Here is an 18,247-nt window from a genome sequence, read left to right as displayed (position 1 = left end):
CGCTTGACGCTATTCAGGGGTCTTCTATGGACCAAAATTCGGACGCGTAATCTAGACGCCTAGCAAGGTCCCCTTCTCATGCATTACCTCGCAACTATACTATAGTGGTAAGGGTAAAAGTCAATGCCTCTGTACAGTGGTCCAGTGTAATGGGCCTTGTAGGCGTTGCTGACTTTTTGGTATTAGAGTTGACGAAAATCAAAAATCAGGTATTTTATGATTCCTGCGAAGAGTTAGTCGTAAGTAGTTGAAATCCCGAGCATACATATACGCTACCAGGGAATGGAACTTTTCCCCTGGTCCCGTGGTATTTGCATAGCATCCCATCATTTCGGGAGTGACTCCGGTTTGTTTTCCGCGTCGATTCAGTCGGGCCTATACTGCTGATCGGTTTAATTTGAGTTGAAGTCTTCTAGAACTCGAACCCGAGATAGGTCAATAAATACCGCAGCACTCCCACCGTAATGCAGACCAACAAAGGTCGGATCATGGCGATGCCCCTTGGTCACTGCCCACTCCTTTCCAACTCTCCCTGGTCTCGCAGTCGTTTATCCTGACCCTTGTAGAGTAAAAAAAAAAAAGAAAAAACCAAACAAAAAAAAAAAAAAATGTCTTCACTCACACACACCACCGGGGCGCTACTCCTCCTGGTGGCGGGTGCAGGGCTCACGAGCGCGCAGTTCGACCCGCTGCACTACGTCAACCCGCTCATCGGCGCCGCCAACGGCGGCAACGTCTTTCCCGGGGCGACGCTGCCATACGGCATGGCAAAAGCCGTGGCCGACACCAACTCGAGCAGCAACCAGGGCGGCTTCTCGCTCGACAGCAACACCTTCGTCACGGGCTTCAGCGCCATGCACGACTCGGGCGTAGGCAGCACCGCTTCGCTGGGGACGTTTCCGTTGTTTGGGTATGCGGGCTGCAAGGGCGGCGACGTGGACAATTGCGCGTTTCCGAAGCGGTCCAGGGTCGCGTTCGGCTCCTTCAAGGAGAAGAACGTGTCGTCCACACCGGGGTACTTTGGCATCAGGTTGAATTCGGGCATCAAGGTCGACATGACCACCACGCAGAGGACGGCCTTGTTTCGGTTTGCGTTCCCGGCAAAGGCGCCTGATGGTAGGCCGTCGGAGCCGTTGATTTTTCAGGATCTGTCGGATCTGTCGGATTCCAGGCAGGATAATGGGACAATTACGGTTGATGCGTCGAATGGTCGGATTTATGGAAATGGTACGTACTCTTGGATTTCGAGACTTGACTTTTGTCTTGTTATGTTTTTGCAGGCCGCGGTCAGCTGACAATAAGAAAAAAAACAAAAAAAAAAAACAGCCCGTTTCCAGCCGAGCTTTGGACAAGGAACCTACGTCTCCTATTTCTGCACAGACTTCAAAGGCGCCGAGATCCTCGACAATGGCATCTGGGTCGACAGCCGAGCGTCCAACAAGGTCAAGACGCTCGGGGTGTCGCGGGGAATAAACGGGTACCCCCTGCCGGCGGGCGCCTTTGTGCGGTTCAAGAACGCAGACAAGCCCATCCTGGCCCGCACCGCCACCAGCTTCATCAGCACCGACCAGGCCTGCCGGACCGCGGAGCAGGAGATGCCAAACTTTGACTTTCAGTCCGCGCAGGACGCCGCCGTGGCTGCGTGGAGGAAGAAGCTGTCGGTGGTCAACGTCGACTCGGTCGGCATCGACCAGTCCTACGTCACGAACCTGTACAGCGGTATCTACCGGACCATGATCAGCCCCCAGAACTACACGGGCGAGAACCCGCTTTACGGGGAGGGCAACGGCGAGCCGTACTTTGATTCTTTCTACTGCCTGTGGGACTCGTTCCGGTCGCAGATCCCTTTCCTTACCGTCATCGACCCGCCCGCCGTCGCGCAGATCATCCGCTCGCTCATCGACGTCTATCGCCACGTCGGTTGGCTGCCCGACTGCCGCATGTCGCTGTGCAAAGGCTTGACGCAGGGCGGGTCCAACGCCGACAATGTACTGGCCGATGCGTACATCAAGGGCATCAAGGATGGCATAGACTGGAACACAGGGTACGATGCCGTGGTCAAGGACGCCGAGGAGGAGCCGTACGACTGGTCAGTCGAGGGCCGAGGTGGGCTCGATAGTTGGAAGGAGCTTGGGTACATACCGGTGCAGGATTTCGACTATAAAGGGTTTGGAACCCTGACGAGGAGCGTGTCGCGGACGCTAGAGTACAGCTACAACGACTTTTGCGTGTCGCAGATCGCGGGTGGATTGGACAGGCAGCAGGACAAGGAAAAGTACCGTGGGCGCAGCGGGAACTGGCAGGCTTTGTTCAAGGCGGATCAGACGTCCAAGTTTGACAACGGCACCGATACTGGATTCAAGGGTTTCTTCCAACCAAAGTTCATGAATCGGACGTTTGGGTATCAGAACCCGCTGAATTGTAGCAACATTTCGAAATATGGCGGGTCTTGCTCGCTGCAGAACAATGGTCAGGAGACGTATGAAAGCAGTTTGTGGGAGTATGGATTGTAAGTCTCCATTCTGCCTACACTTACATAACAAACAAGAGCGAAAGCTACTAACCCCCAGCCGCAGCTTCGTGCCCCACGACCAGGCCAAGCTGGTAACCACATACGGCGGACCATCCGAGTTCGTCCGACGGCTCGACTTCCTGCACGACCGCAACATCACCTACATCGGCAACGAACCCTCCTTCCTGACCGTTTACCAGTACCACTACGCGGGCCGGCCGGCACTCTCGGCGAAGCGGGTTCACTTCTACATCCCGCGCTTCTTCTCTCCGACGGCGGCTGGGCTGCCTGGCAACGACGACAGCGGTGCCATGGGCTCGTTTGTGGCCTTTGGCATGCTGGGCATGTTTCCGAATCCAGGCCAGGACGTCTACCTGATCACGCCGCCGTTCTTTCGGGCCGTGAACATCACAAACCCGGACACGGGCAAGACGGCGCGGATCAAGACGGTCGGGTTCGACACCGAGTACAAGAACATCTACATCCAGAGCGCGAAGCTGGACGGGAAGCCGTACGACAAGAACTGGATCGAGCATTCCTTCTTCACCGAGGGCAAGGAGTTGGAGCTGACGCTGGGCCCGAGGGAGAGCAAGTGGGGCACCAAGGTCGAGGACCTGCCGCCGAGTTTGAGTCAGTATACCGGGTATGGAGGCCAGCAGGCGAGGAGTGTGGGTGGCGCCGAGGTGCGTGGAGGTAATTACAAGAGCGAGTTTGCGAGGTTCGCTGCTGGATCCGATCAGTGAAGAAAGAATGAATGATACTGACAAAAAAAGAGAAATGCGTTTCTCATTATATGTACTTGGGAAATCTAATATGCTGTCTAATTTTATGTGCTATGCCCCCTCCCCTTTCCAGATGCCATAGATCTGTATATATGCTTTATGCTTTCCGAACCCAGCGGGTGGTATTTACCCTGATGCACCCCCGACAAAAGAAAAAGGTAAAAAGGAAACAAGGAGAAGGGCCAAGTGGCCAAGGTCAAATCATGTCGCCCTCCTAACCCGAACAGGCACCACGATCAATACCACCCAGCGCACGCACCCGGTAGCATCCTTCAACGGCGTCCAGTGGAAGGCGACCTCGCGGCCGTGTCTCGAAACGTCGTCGACGGAGTGGTGCGCATGTCTCCAGTCTGTCAGCCGGTCCAGCGCCGCCTCGACGCTCCACTGCGGATCTGGACTAGAAGCACCATGATAGCCCGAAAGCTGGCCCGCCGACGGAGGAGCAGAACCCAAAAACGCACCACCACCACCACCAACCCGCAGCCTGACGCTCACGTTCTCCCCGCCCGCGACCCTGGACACGATGCTCCGCCGCACCGGCTTGGACACGGCGATGGCCGTCTCGCCCAGCACGTCAAAGACGTCGCGGTCGCGCACCTCGTCGACGGACGACAGGCCCAGCGCCGCCAGCGCGCCCGGAGATGCAAACGCGCACCGCAGCTGGTGCCGGTGGCTGCTGCCCCGCGACGCTTTCTCGTCGGTCGTGCACTCGAGCACCATGTGCCGGGCGTAAGGGCCCGGGTGGTCTGGGGATGGTTGTTGTGACGTGGCTGCGGTGACGTCTAGAGTAGAGGAGGCTGTGGTGATTGGCGTTGTGCTCCTGGAGCTGGCGGATGTGGACGCCGGCGGAGGGTGGAGTTGGTCAGGGCCTGGGTATGAGGAGGAGACCTGCTCCGGGAAGGTGGATGCGCGGGATTGTGCGCGCGAGCCCTTGCCGTCTGAGTTGTGGGTTTTACGGAAGCTCATGAAGCTGAAGCCGCGGGTTGTGGAGCGTCGCCTTGGTTGTTGTTGCTGTTGTTGCTGTTGCTGCTGCTGCGCGGCTTCCATGGATTCTTGGCTAGTGTTGAACCGTCCGGTGTAGGAGGGGGCAGTGGTGGCGAGGCCGAGGCCGAGGATGGGGGATGATGATGACGATGATGATGTTGAGGGGGGTAGCCTCTCGGACTCTGGTGGCCTCACGCTCAATATCTCGAGCACTTCCTTGTCGGACCCTACCGCCTCGGATATGTTGATCTGGGCGTTGAGGTAGTACGCCACCCTGCCGGTGCTGGTCCTCAGCGGGCAGACGAAGAGCAGGTTCCAAAAGGGCTTGAGGTTGCCGTCTGCGTCTCGGGTGTAGTTGAGCACCGTCTCAACCTTGCCTTCAGCGCCGTGACTCGCTCCCTCGCCCGCGCTACCCACGCTACCAGCACTGCCCGCGCTGACTGCGCTGACTGCACTGCGTATCCTGGTCACGCCCAGGTTCTGCATAACCCCTCCCTGGAGGAAGCGGCAGTTCTGGCCGATCACCTCCTCGCGCGGGCAGCCACTCAGACCCAGAAAGCCATCCGACGCAAACGCGATGGGGTTGTCGGACAGCAGCGGATCGGTGAGGCAGAAGGAGGCAGCCAGGCCGGGGAAGCGGGACTGGAACGAGCCCCTGTTGGCGGTTGCGAGGGCGGCCTCGGTGGCGAGCGAGAGCTGGTTCTTGACGAAGCCCGGGTACAGGTCGCGGATGATGCGCTGCTCTACGTGGGCCTTGGCGTCCCGAAAGACGTTCTCGAGCGCCGGCAGGACCGAGGCGGTGATGTGCTTGACGTCGGCGTTGAGGTGCCGAGACGTGCTGGAGGGGAGGTGCAGCGGTGTGGTGGCTGCGAAGGAGGTGTTTTCTGTGCTGATGCGGGATAGGCTGGCCGTGACGCTATTTACTGATTGTTGGTATTCTTTGAGCTGGTTACGAGGATTTAAGTTTTGTATTAGCTTTGGGGGTTCTCGCCTTGGGCGTCTTGCTTGCACCACTTTCATATCATGATAAAAACTAACCTTGGCTAGAAACTCCATTCCATCCGTCGACTTGTGCTTCTCGGCGTACCACATCAACCTGTCAAACGTCGTCTGACTCTGCAGTACAATCTGGATGACATCTTTGGTAAAGAATTCAGGCACGCAAAGCACGGGACACGACCCAGTCCTCGAAGGCGCCGAAGTCAAGACGCTCGCCACGCTCTCCCTCTTGCTGTTCCTGTACAGATTCGACGACGAAACCACCTCTCCTCCGCCGGGGGTGTCCTGGCCGCTCGTCCTCGGCCTAAACGCAGAGTCGATGGCAAAGGTGGTGGTGGTGGTGTCCTGGTTGAAGAAGCTCGGGGTGATGGGCGAGCCATCCAGGTTGCTGTAGTCGGTGTACTGCCTGAAGGCCGCCGAGTTTGTGTGCAGCGAGAGGCCAGAGTTGCTGCGCAGGCGGAGCGGCAGGGCCAGCGTGTCTCGCTTGTGGGCGGAGCGAGGCGAATGAGGGGTCGGCGGTGGTGATATGACCGCGACCGTCGTTGTGCAAAAGTTGGCAGTCTTGTTGAGCGAGTCGAATCGCTGGAGAGGCGCCACGGGTGAGCTGCGGCGCCTGCTGCTGAGACTGATGCTTGCGTGGGGGTTGTTTAGGAGGCTGACGGGGGGCGCTTGACCTTGAACTGAGAGCTTGCCCGTTGGGTCTTCCCGCAGTTTAGCCATTTTTTTATTTTTATTTTTTATTTTTTTTGTTATCTTCTCGATGATCAAAAAGATCGACTTCTTTTTTTTGGCATTGAAATTTGTTCAATTTGTAGCATGGCAACATACGCACCCTTAAAGGTTGCAAATCACTTAAACAAAAATAACCCTCACGATTAGGAACGGGCGCCAAATGACTCTTGTAATACTTTGCATCTCTACTCAATCCCACGCGAGCGCGGATGCACGGTTTATTTTTTCTTCCCTTTAATCCAGAGGGAAAGGCGTGAATCGAACCTGCAGCAGTTTTAGTGCACCGTTAGGTCCGGAACAGCCAATTCAGGGGTGAACGGGCCACCGGGCCAAGAATGTGAAGGCTTCTTTTTGATCTTCTGTGCGTTTGGCGCCGTGGATCGCCGGACTTCTTTTGACTCTCTGCTGGTAATGACCAAGTTCGGAGAGATCGGAGACGTTGTTGAGAAGAGCAGTGGGCGACTCGTTGACATGTAGTGTCTTGACAACAATATATGCATGGATTAAATACCATGTGTCCAACAGTCCTCACTACGTCATACTATCTATTCTAGACTAGTATATGTATACCATTTTTGAAACTGTATATTCTACTTTAGGATCACAAACAGCAGCACTATATCATACTGTCAAACTACAGAATCCTACAAATACATTCACAGACAAAATGACCAACATGCTGCACACAACTCGACTCCTTTCGACATGTACCCCGGTCACGCCGTCCCTGGCCGACGCGCGTGCACGACTGCTATCGCAAGCGTTCACGGTCCCCCCCTTTTTCTAGCCTCGAGCTACACGACCGCGCCGCCTCACGCAGCGATCTCGATTTAGCGCCGGTTGCCAATCAGTCAAGCGCGAAACTCTCGTATTTTCTCCAAGGCAGCCCGCTCACGTGCAAACCCGTCTCGTTTCAGTTCGAGCGCCGATTGGAAATCCCTCGTAACCAAAAAAGAATCCATGGTTTGATGGAGGGGGGATTTGCCGGCCGATGTAAGGATTTTTGCTCGCCGCCGTCCAATAAAAACAACAAAAAAAAAGGGGGGACAATCCTCCAAATGAAGGGCAAATTGATGCCAGGGCAGGTATCTATCTACTCTAGGTATATATTGAAGGATCAGTGGTTGGACCACCAAGTGCTCCCAATCTTGGGATGATCTGAGATGGCAGACATACTTGGCAAATTGAATTGACTTTTGGGGGAGGAGCATTTTCCCCGGTTTTGGCTCAGCCTTTCTCGCCCTTGGACATGTCTTTCCTTTTTGACATATACGATTGGCAGGGGAACGGCCTTTTTCATTGCCTAATCAACCTCTCTAACCTGTCTTTGTCTCCCGTGCGCTCGAGTTGAGAAATGATACGACTTTTGTCTGTGTTGCAAATCAAGAGCGCACGTTTATTCAATTTGGGTTTTCTCAAATGAGTGTATTTCGGCAGTTCAAAAGCCAAGCAAACGACCAGCCAAAAGAGGAAGAAGACGCGAGGCATCCGTGCGGGAGGGGGAAAAAAAAAGAGAAAGAAATCAAGAAAAAAAGACCAAAACCAACGTAACCGAAAAAAAACCACCACGGTCTTCTCTCACGTCTCCCTGACATCCAACGCGTAGCTCAACCCGTTCCCCACGTGTACAATCTCGGGCTTCCCATCCGTCCCGTCCCCCGCGAGCTTCCCCTTGTCACCCAGTGCCTCGAAGATGAGACGGCCGATGGGACCGGAGTAAGTATACATGTTGTCGTGCGTCGGGATCCACACCCTGGCCCTGATCAGGGCCGCCAGCTCAGACCCGCTCGCGCCGCCGTATATGTTCCTGAACCACAGCGTGTAGCTCTCCTTGGTCGGGTGCAGCATGGCCAGGAACCGTAGTGGCGGGCTCGCCTGGCCCAGGGCCTGCGCGCCGGCGCTGCCGATGCGGATGCCGTGCGGCCCGTCGAGGATGGCGTCGCAGACGTCGGCAGACGCTTCCGTCTCCCAGGCGACCACCCCGACTGACATCAAGGCGCTGTCGCCCTTGACGCCAAAGGTCCATATCCAAGGCGGCAGCAGCGGTGGGCTCTGCGGATGCTTCCTCATGTGACTTCGCCAGTCCCGTATCTCATCGGCTATTTGCTGCCGGGTCACGACCGTGTCAAAATGCGCCATGCCTCGGATCGCCTTGTCGGCTCCCGACACGGCCAACACAGGGATCGACGGTTCAAAGGTCGCCAGCGACCGCGTGCTGACGTGGTCGGTGGTATTCTGGCCCATGATGATGGCGCCGATGCGGGATCGCTTCTGCTCGGAGGCGGCTGGACTGAAACCCGCCGCGGCGTCGATCTCGGCGCAGATGGCCTCGATGTCGGCCCCGGAAGACGCGGCCGGTGGGCTAACATGGCCGAATGATACGAGCCATGCGATGAAGCCGGTGGTTGGTGGACCCGTCAGCCACGGATCTGACACTATATGGTAATAAGGTGAGGTTTTGGGACTCCGGTGCCTTGTTGGCACTGGAATGGAGAACAGCCACGAGTTGTCGCCATTGAGAGATGTTATTATGGGAGCGGGGTGGGCGTTTGGCTTATCGAAATGTGCTTTGAGGATTTCTGAGCGATTTTCTTTGATTGACATAGTGTTTTTTTTTATTCTTTTTTTTTTTCATCTATGTCCAAAAAGATAATCTTAATAGGCGAATTTTTATGCCGTTAGACTAGTTCTTGATTTAGTCAGGCCTCTAAGCTTAAGTCAAGGTAGACAAGGTGAAAGCGCGCTCGGTAAGGCGAAAGAAAACCAAGTCGCATGTTTTGATCTCCTGCAAGCTCAGAAAAGTGCGTCATTTGGGATCGTAAATCTGCGATACCGATTGACATAGGCAAGATAGGGAGCAATCGCTGAGGTGAGACTCGCTTCCTTTCGCTGGACCAGGGTCCGAACAAGCCAGTAACCGACCAGAATTTCTCCAATTATCTCTTCCTGCAGGGGAGAGAATGTAGTTTCTTCAGTGTCCAATAAAAGTTGACAGTAACCGACAACCCGCCCACGAAAAGCTGTGGCCTAGTCTTGGCCTGGACAGGTAAGGTAGGTAAGGTATGCATGCAAAAGGCAAGGTGAAAAGTGCCATGTCTTGTGGTTTTACAAACAAAGTGCATAATTACCTACCTCGACGAGGAAACTTTTATAAAACTAAATTCTCAAATTGATACATAAAATACCCTTTAACCACTCACCTACCTTGGCCAAAAGCTACACTAACACCTAGTAACAGTCACAGCACTGGCAGTCTCGGTAACAACAATCATCTGCACCGTGGTAAAAGTAGCCACGAGGTAATCAACCACCTCAGTAACCATGCTCGTTACCACGTTGCCCTCACGCAACCCAATGGTCTGATACGTCCGAGTTTCGACCCTCTGTAAATCCTCTCCCGCATCGCGAACAACCACCCGTCCCGTCTCCATCCTCCTCAACAGACCCATCTCCGCACCCACATCCCCGTTACAGTCGACCGTCACAGTAGGCGTGACCGTCGCAGTATACCACGTCTGCTGGACCACGGTGGTCGGGTTGTTGCACACAACGCTCCACCTCGTCGACGTCGCATCCGGCACTACCGACGTGGCATCTGCCGTCGTGGCCTGCTTGACGCTGATGACCGTCTCCTTGCCCGTGAACCTCTCGATGGCGGGGGTGTAGGGCTCCGTGGTCGGCATGGGCCCGTCGGCCCACGACGACACCGTGCTCGTCTTGACGCACACCTCGGTGCTGGTGGCGGCCTCAAACGCCGTAGCCGAAGGCCACACGACGGTGGTGCGGGTCGAGCTGACGTAGAAGCTCTCGACGAGCGTGTTGGTGCACAGCGTGCTCCACCTCGTCGTCCCCGTCGCCGCCGTCACGGTGCGCTGGGTGAAAGAGAGCGCCGTGGTGGCGGGCACGTTGGTGTCCGTCTCGGTCACGGTGGACCGCACCGTCACGATGATGGTGTTGGTGATGGTGACCACCTCGCGTCCGCTTGGGTAGAAGGTCGAGTAGGTGACGCACCCAGATGTCCTGGTCGAGCTGGTCGTGAAGGGGTACTCGGTCCAGGTGGCGCCTGGGTATTCGACCCATCTGGTGCTGTCGAGGGGGTTCTTGGTGACGGTTGCCGGGGCGGCGGTGATGGTCGTCACCTCCAACACGAAAGAGGTTGACGCTGGCTCCTGGCGTTGCTCCAGAGGGCCGGCTACGACTGAAGCCAGAAGGGAGGCATATAATGCCAAGAAACGTCTGATTTGCGCCATCTCTGTCTTGGGGATTTGTGTCTGCAGGAAACCTAGCGTTTTTTTTTTCCTTTTGCAGTCTAACAACTTATGTCCTGATACCCTGACAACTTTCAATCTTTGAAACCCCGACTTGGGCTTGAATTCTTTTTTGTATCCCAGAATCCCTCAAACTGATGCCATCGACGCCGGAAAAATCCCCATTTTACATACCACCCACCAACCGTGTAAGGTTTCAATATTTGTGTCGGTTGCATGCAGCCATTCTCCTCTTTTCCTGCACAACGGGGGCTTTCCATCCGGTTCCATGTGGTATGTTTGTGGTTTGGTTCTGTCTTGTCCCTTGCCTTCCAAGCCCAGCGAATGACCGAGGACCTGTCAGCCCTGCCGCTTCGGCGTTTAAAAAAACAAAAACAAAAACAAAAGAACACTAGGGTTGTCCACTAGGCCTCATGACGCACATTTCGGGCAGCGGTGTGAACCGTGTGATGAACAAATGGTGTGCATATCATATCAAGACCCCCGGAGCCTGGGAAACAGAGTCAAAAAGAGCTTACAAACGCATGTGTAATTCGACGTTTTTGTCAGTTCCAGTGGCACCAAGGGAAACACTGCATACGTGAGTAGTATTTATTCCGGGGCTCTTGTGGCCTCAGGTGCGGGACTTGGTTGTACTTTGCGTTATATTAATCCCGTCAATAGATCCCCATTTCCCCGCATTCCTACCCTTCTTATGCCCATTTCCGGTCCAACACGAAACCAGATCTTAGGTGGGTTTGGTTTATTACCAAGTAAAGGCCTGAATGAAATCATGAGAATCCCTTTCTGTCTTAGTTTTTGACCTATAAGCTTGGTTTGTATCCCTCAAAGCTCCAAGCTTGGCGTTCTTGTTCTGTCAAATCCCGGTAGCAAAAAAAGAAAAGAAAAAAAAAAAAAAAAACATCTGCCTCCTACTCACACTCATCCCACATCGGCATTTGTGAGTTGGCTTAATAATGCCGAGTCAAAGGATGAAAACCAACTTTGATAGTTCCCCGGGCGCATATAACGTTCGCCAATGCACAGTTGCGCGAGATAATCACGCCATGTCCAGCATCTTCCCCAACAGCACTGGACCCGGCCTCCCTCCCGGCCGGCATACTCGCCGGGGTAGAGCTCTGTACTGTTGCATTCAATAACGTGCCGCCTGCTTTGCGCTTGGTTTGTCTTTTTCTTTCGACCTCTCTAGAACCCTAGATCCCAACGGTCTCCCCCACTCAATGCAGGCTTCACTAAGAAGTTAGATTGTGGCACAAGAGTCATTCCACCGACCAAACCATGTCAACCGCGGCCAACCCTTTTAGATCATGGTCTTGTTATACGTCACGGCCTGAACAGTGAAGGGAACCCCGCAAAACCAACCTCGTTCTCCCGCTGCGAACCTCCACCCAAAGGGCCTATATCCACCTCGTTGCATGGCCCGGCTTGCGGTTCGGGAACGGGGGACACCATGCGACGACAGATTACTATATAGGATACGCGAAGGAATTTGGCTTGTAACCCGGTAGAATGAAGAGACGATTTCCCCCCGACTTATCAAAAGGTTACATTGGGGGATAGCCTCACCGGTTCGGAGGTTTTTCTTGTTTTCTTTTTGTTTTCTTTTCTTACCAAGGTACTGTTTTGTATGTCACGAACAGGTGTGGCATCCACTTGGGTACCCCGACGGCATTGGGGACGACCCAAATCCTCACAAACATAAACCTCGTTGGTTGCTGGCAGGCAGATGGTGGGTTGTACTCAGCCAAGCTTAATTCGAGTCTTACTGGCCGCGTAGGGCCCCAAGAGAATTCCCAAGCATTCCATCATGCATCAAAAAGATGCTTGTCCCAATCCCCAAATCGCCGAGTTATGCGCTTATATGATTCATCGCAAATGAAATTGGAGGCGAGTCGTACCTAAGAGGGATATATATATATATAAAGGCGCGCAAATTATTCGGAACCCTCAAACGCAGCTATGTGCATCTTAGATACCCAAACCGCTGACTGGAATTCCGCCGTAGCAATGATATCGGGCCGTCGACCTACCCGCCATCGATGTAACTCTTATGGTGCAACGGCCCGAGATTGCTAGAGTAGTTGAGATTTATCGCGTGGTGTCACGGACGGATCCCAAGGGTGCGGGGTGGATCGTTTGTAAAGCATATGGCTGCAGGATTCTTCCATGCCTCAAACCTAGCGACGGGGAGAAGCCGGGTTTAGCCGATATCGCTGTTATGATGGATTAATATGGACCGCAAAGCAATGATGTATGGGCACGAGCTTGTACAAGACTTGATGAAAGTGGCGGACCTCGACTGGTGAATGTATGGCTGCCAGGGCACGCACGCCCAGAACCATATGTCCAACAACTCAATATGAATCTGGTCCTCCTTTCCAGAGTCGCCGTTCAGCTTTTGCGTCTCTCCGTCTCATCTTTGTTCACCTCTTCTCCATAGTCTCATCGAGAAGGCAACGAGGTAAACTACGCGTGCAACAACGACGAGAAAACGTCTTTGCACACGGTCGCTGACATTCAGACTGCCAGGAAGGCAAGCCCAGTCTGTGGTTTCCCGAATCCGATGGCCGATGATAGTAAGGGGTCATGATTGCTGGAAACTTGGAGCTCACCGCTTTCGCACTGGCCCGAAGCTTCTCAAAAGAATCGTCGTCACTCAGAGAGGTGAGCAATAAGGAGAATATGCAATGCGCGTGGGGTTAAAAGATGAAAGAGCAGGGAATGTGGAAGAAATGGACCTGAACATCAAACCAACATAAGATGTGACCCCTTGCGTAAATAATTTTGATAGCTTTGCCACCGAACGCTCCTAATGCTCTACGAGTCCTGAATCCCTGTGAGAAATGAGCGCGCTAGGTTGGCCACAATCTCCATCTGCCTTTCGCTGGCCCCATCACTATCCCTTAGCTGGCGCGCTGGCTTTTCGAACCGATTCCAAACCAGGAGATACTTGTTACCCGTCTGGAGGTTGAACCCGATGCTCTGCAGAGACTCCTCCATGCGCTGTTTGGAGCGAATCATACTCAGATCGTCGCGCCGGACGGCTGCTATGGTCTGCTTCGTCTCGATTGCATATATGACGGCCAGTCTTACACACTCATAGACCAGTGCCGCAAGCCCAGCTGCCAGCGCAGTGGCGACCGATGATCCGGTATGAGAGGCGAACGCGTCAAACCCACCGTCGGTCCCGATGTCGCTGTAGAGGGGCTTCATGACGACGTCGTGACCGGGGAACACAAAACTCAAATCCTGCCCACCGCCGACAAAATCGGCAGTCTTGCCCGTCGCCCGCGCCGCGCCGATGCGGAAGGTGTAGTTGGGATTCGAAGCGTGTGGGTAGGTGAACTCTGGGAAGCTCCCTTGGTCGCTCGCTGCACAGAACATGAGCACGTCTTTGGAGTGGGCAAACCGAATTGCATCGTCGAAAGCTGCCTTCTCCATAGGATCCTCTGGTGGCTTTGTAGTCCACGACATGCAGATGACTTGGGCCCCTATCTCGGTCGCATGCCTTATAGCCTGTACAGCGCTTTGGGAGTCAATCTGGATCTTGTCAGAGTTGGCCGTCCGAACAGTCTTCAGCTTGATGACATGGATTGTAGCACTGGGGCAGATGCGTTGGATCAGCCGTGCCATGAGGGTCCCGTGGCCAGTTGCCGAGTTCCAGTATGGGGAGACGCGCCACCAGCCATCCTCCTTGTAATGATCAAAGCTCTTTCCCGGAAAGTTCCTCCCACATAGTTCTTCATGGGTAATATTCACACCATCATCGATCAGCGCTATCGTGACTGGCCTGAGAAATGGGTCACTGTGCTTTTTACGCAGCTCACGAATTTGACGAAAAGATGAGGCGAACTCTTCCATACAAAGCATCCACTTGTGGGGATCAACCCGACGTTCCTGCGGCTGTGATGTGTTGGGTGTATGGCCGAGATGATCTGGATGCTGAGTTCGTATTTGGCTAGACTTTGGCAGATGAACTTTGGGTTTTTGTCTAGGCTTGGCCTTTCCTTGGGTGTTGCTATTGGTTCCTGTGGCAGTTGATTGCCCGTGTTCGGTTCCATCAGTCCCCCAAGACTCGTTGAGCCGGGCCTGGAAGGATTCCAAGTTTGTTTTTGTCCGGGATTCGCATTCAAGGCCCTGAAAATCCAATGTCAGTCAGTGTCAGGAATAAGCAGCACTGAAAAGTCTCTTCACAGCAAAGTTTTCCTACCCGGACGTGTTTGACCGTGATCTTTTCGAGCTCAGGAAGTTTGCAAAGTCCTTCTCCCTTCTCGCTCCATGATCGGAGCACGGCGTTCCGTCCGCCCCAATACAAATGTACCTCGCGGAGCTTGTCGCCTATGTGATGGAGTGTGGTCACGTCGAGATCCTCACGTTTCCAGTCGAGGACCTCGACATCAAAACCAGCCAGGGCTTCTTCAATAGCCTCGTCACTGTGACACGGCATCTCCATGTCATCAACCTCAACACGAACAATTCTCTTGACACCCTTTTCCCGTAACCAATTGAAGAGAAAAATCATGTCTAGTCGCCCGCTATGCAGCTCGTCAGTCTCGTTATCGGCGGCGTCCCCGTGCTTTTGGAGCTCTATACGGGGAAAAGCGACATATTGTAGGACCGAGTCGAAATCCAGATGGAGAAACTGCTTTCGAAAATCTTTCTCGCTAATCTTGGCCTCCGGTCTGGGGCCAAAGTCATACCATAGCTCCTTGTCTTGATTATCGTTAGTACCGTCTCAGCATCATCGTTTCCTTCGCCGGCCGACTACGCCTTGTAGTATCAGAGATGGGTTTAACCTTTTTGATCGTGTACGTGTATGTAGTCAAAAGCCTCGTGTGGTGACATTTTCCGCAGATACTCAAGCTTCAATAGAGACCTGATACTGTCTGAACTTGATTGGAGGGCGGCTTCTCTTTCTTCGTGATCATGTAAGCCCCACCCTTGCCGGCTAACTGTTGGCGAAGTACCCTGTGCAAAAGATTCGAGGCCGCTTGTTAAGATGGATGTATCAAGCGGCTTCCGACGCCCTGTCTGTATTGGGTTAGATATTCCATGCTCTTGTGCGCGTAGATTCAGTTGGGATCTTGGGCATTAATCGGTTGCACTATCACCAACCAGGAGACGGGTATACTGTAGCGACTCACTGGAGTTACTGCGCCGCTAATGGAATCCTTTCTCTGCCATGATTGCGGCCATGGTGGGACTTCTGGCTTCCCTTCTTTGACGAGCTTGCCTTGCTTGGGTTTATCGACTTTCTTGGCGTCACTCTCGAGCTTTTCCTCGCGCCGTGGAGCATCCGGTAGCTGCCCGGTTCTGTGCGGCCGTGGCGGGGGCTTCATTTGTTCGTTGTCAACCGAGGCTCGATGCTCCCTACGTGTTCTTTCGTGATACTGGTAAGCGGAACACATCCCCAAAGTACGCGCGGTGCGGAATCTCAAAGCCGCAGGCCCTCTTGCTAGTAGCAGCTGCACGATAGTGACTTGATCAGGGCTGCCTTTGCTATATTCAACGGCTAGATGTAGCGGAGTGCGACCTCGAGAATCGACAGCACTGAACATACTCTCCGGCACAAACTTGATGAGCTCCTGGATCAGTCTAGGCATGAGGCCACTCGAGATTGCCCTGTGCAAGCAGGTAACGCCAGTGTCTATGTCACGCTCCTCACACTCAGACTTGAGAGCTTCGCCAATCATCTCCTTCTTCGCGTTATTCATTCTCACACACACTGCCCATGAAAACTTGATGTTGCCAACCGAGATGGCGAGACTTAGAGGCGAAAGTTTCCTGTCATCAAGGACACCCATTAAATGCGGCAACCTGTTAATTGCCAGCGCCATAAGCCATTCCAGGCGTAGCTTGGTGCTATATTCTTGAGAGGCGAGAAAGTGCAGAAAGTTGCCGCCCCCTGGTCGCATTCTGCTGTGCCAGAGATGGGAGAAGTCTTTGACAAATCTTTTTCTCTTGGAATCTCTATCTTCCGTTGTTTCGTCTTTATCCTTTGACTTGTCAAGGCGGCTGGCATCCTCGAGGTGTTGAATAAACATTGCCCTGACCCTGTCGTCGAGCTCTGGAGTCTCTGCTCCATCGCCGAGGAGCTCATCTGCCACAAAGTCTCCTTCATCTTCTGACTGGTAATCTCGTACAGTCATTTTTCTGGAGGAACTTTGCCCGTGACAACGCGTACATTTGCCGTTGAGATGAATCAAGTAATGTTGGCGTCGAGCTCAAGTTCGACGCACAAGGACGCAATCCATCAATTGACGCGGATCATGTTTTTGCACATGGGAGCTAGAGCCGCAGCTTCCAGGGGAAAACGGATAGGCATGCATCCTGTCCAGGGTATGCGCTCCTGATCTTGCATGGATCAATCTCAGGGCCAATCCCATGGCGTTGGACATGAAGCCATGTACCGACGAAGTACCTGACCCCGCGCCTAGCCTTGCCAAACTCCTGGAGGGCAAGACTGTCCGGAGGGTTCCATTAGAGAGTGGGTACGGTCTCACAGCCATAAAAATGGAGTAAAGTAAGTGGAATACTAGAGTTCAGTCAAATGCATGTTGTGGTATCGGTCGGGTGTGAAGATGCCACAGGGTATAGAAGAAATGAACTGATCGAATTGGAGAAATTTGCTTGCTCAATACCAAAGAAGCCTAAGTGCAGTAGCTCTGTTGTGGTTGCTTGTTTCGGCTTTTCGTGCAGTGCATAGTACAGTGAGTCCCTGGGCGGGGCAGGTGGGGGTATGTACTATTTACAGTGGGAAAGAAGCTGGCGTGTTCGTTCTTGTGTGCAACAAATATAGGTACCCGACTTTCTAGCACTCGCACCATCCACCCATTGAGATCGATGGACAATCCAGCGACGATGCTACGAACTATCTTCGTTTTGCTGATGCCATGAAACCTCTTACGCAGCCAATTGATAGATACTTGCTGTACCTACAACACGACTGCTGCTAAAACTAATCCTCAAAACAGACGCGGCGACCAACCACCCGCGCTTCACAGTAAGAGTACAATGGTTCATCACCAAGGTTCTCAACTCCACGAGATCGACCTTCGTTTTCCTTCGACCCCTTCCGCTCGGCCTTGGGATTGAAGAGCACCGGATCGTCTAGGGGCACTTTCCTGAATAGACTGCCGAAATTCGTGGCCAGGTCCGCCTCGGCCTCAATCGTCACAACGGCATTAAATGGATCGTCTGTCTCGCGCCGGACGAGCACTGCAACACGCACTGAATCAGGCACCCCTGTCTTTTGTTTGGCGTTTTCAAGCAACCGCCAACAAGCAACCGCCAACGAGCATCCGTCTCCAGCCCCGAGTTACGCCCTGTACCAAGATTTGTTGTACCTGTCACCGTCGTCGCATCGCTGATATCGCGCGTTGTTGTTTTCTGCATCTTCAGGCTTCCCGTCGCCGTGAGTACAGATGCTGCGGACCCACCAAGGCTCAGCTCGCTTCCCTTAACAATTTCCTCGTGATCTGTCGTTGTCACCAGGCTCCAGCGCTCGTCCGGAGCGATGCTTGCCACCTCGGGAGGATCCTGGCCAGCTGTAATAGGGGCAAACTCAATCTTGACCGTCGCTTCACGAATCCGTCTCGATTTCTTCTGAGGGTCGAAGCGGAAGCGGAAAACGAGCAGTGTTGCAAGCTCCATATCTGCAGCCGCACCAAGAGTACCGTGTCTGACGTCCATCAAATCGCAATAAACGTGAACTGCATCTTGGGTTCTCTCGACGACGTTTCGTCGCTCCCAATCTTCTGAGGATGTGTTCTGTGTGCGGAACTCGTTGCCCTCTCCTATCGGGGCCAGCGGCACCTCAAACACAGAGAGCGCTTCTTCACTGTACTGGCTCGACATGTCCTGCTCTCGTTGAAGTTTAGTTATTGTTTCGGCGAGGCTTAGTCACGAATATGCTAAATCGAGAGAGACGGACAGGAATGGCAACCTATTTACATGTTGTCAGGAGCCAA

General features: G+C 53.7%; 6 protein-coding genes across 6 annotated transcripts; 1 reads left to right on the top strand and 5 right to left on the bottom strand.

Moving 5' to 3' along the window:
- Nucleotides 1-558: 558 nt before the first annotated feature.
- Nucleotides 559-4,059, top strand: PgNI_11881 (uncharacterized protein; the record flags this gene model as incomplete). The annotated part of the gene is made up of 4 exons (XM_031131840.1): nt 559-1,227; nt 1,327-2,509; nt 2,577-3,251; nt 3,522-4,059. Exons 1-4 carry the CDS (start codon nt 609-611, stop codon nt 4,057-4,059), a joined length of 3,015 nt encoding a protein of 1,004 aa, XP_030976657.1. The 5' UTR covers nt 559-608.
- On the bottom strand, nt 3,496-5,997 carry PgNI_11880 (uncharacterized protein; the record flags this gene model as incomplete). Its single annotated transcript, XM_031131839.1, has 2 exons — nt 3,496-5,223; nt 5,317-5,997. 2 exons carry the CDS (start codon nt 5,995-5,997, stop codon nt 3,496-3,498), a joined length of 2,409 nt encoding a protein of 802 aa, XP_030976584.1.
- Nucleotides 5,998-7,587: 1,590 nt separating this feature from the next.
- Nucleotides 7,588-8,613, bottom strand: PgNI_11879 (uncharacterized protein; the record flags this gene model as incomplete). Its single annotated transcript, XM_031131838.1, has 1 exon — nt 7,588-8,613. The coding sequence occupies one exon, from the start codon at nt 8,611-8,613 to the stop codon at nt 7,588-7,590; it is 1,026 nt and encodes a 341-aa protein (XP_030976531.1).
- A 617-nt stretch (nt 8,614-9,230) lies between these two features.
- Nucleotides 9,231-10,259, bottom strand: PgNI_11878 (uncharacterized protein; the record flags this gene model as incomplete). The annotated part of the gene is made up of 1 exon (XM_031131837.1): nt 9,231-10,259. The coding sequence occupies one exon, from the start codon at nt 10,257-10,259 to the stop codon at nt 9,231-9,233; it is 1,029 nt and encodes a 342-aa protein (XP_030976530.1).
- A 2,708-nt stretch (nt 10,260-12,967) lies between these two features.
- Nucleotides 12,968-16,426, bottom strand: PgNI_11877 (uncharacterized protein; the record flags this gene model as incomplete). Its single annotated transcript, XM_031131836.1, has 4 exons — nt 12,968-14,414; nt 14,488-14,990; nt 15,074-15,308; nt 15,422-16,426. 4 exons carry the CDS (start codon nt 16,424-16,426, stop codon nt 13,095-13,097), a joined length of 3,063 nt encoding a protein of 1,020 aa, XP_030976527.1. The 3' UTR covers nt 12,968-13,094.
- An 809-nt stretch (nt 16,427-17,235) lies between these two features.
- PgNI_11876 (uncharacterized protein) lies at nt 17,236-18,134 on the bottom strand (the record flags this gene model as incomplete). Its single annotated transcript, XM_031131835.1, has 2 exons — nt 17,236-17,522; nt 17,573-18,134. The coding sequence occupies 2 exons, from the start codon at nt 18,132-18,134 to the stop codon at nt 17,236-17,238; spliced, it is 849 nt and encodes a 282-aa protein (XP_030976526.1).
- Nucleotides 18,135-18,247: the final 113 nt, after the last annotated feature.

Source organism: Pyricularia grisea (assembly GCF_004355905.1).
Source record: "Pyricularia grisea strain NI907 chromosome V map unlocalized Pyricularia_grisea_NI907_Scaffold_10, whole genome shotgun sequence".
Lineage (NCBI taxonomy): Eukaryota > Fungi > Ascomycota > Sordariomycetes > Magnaporthales > Pyriculariaceae > Pyricularia > Pyricularia grisea.
The sequence above is the reverse complement of the archived record's forward strand: the minus strand, read 5'-3'. Positions and strand labels throughout refer to the sequence as shown.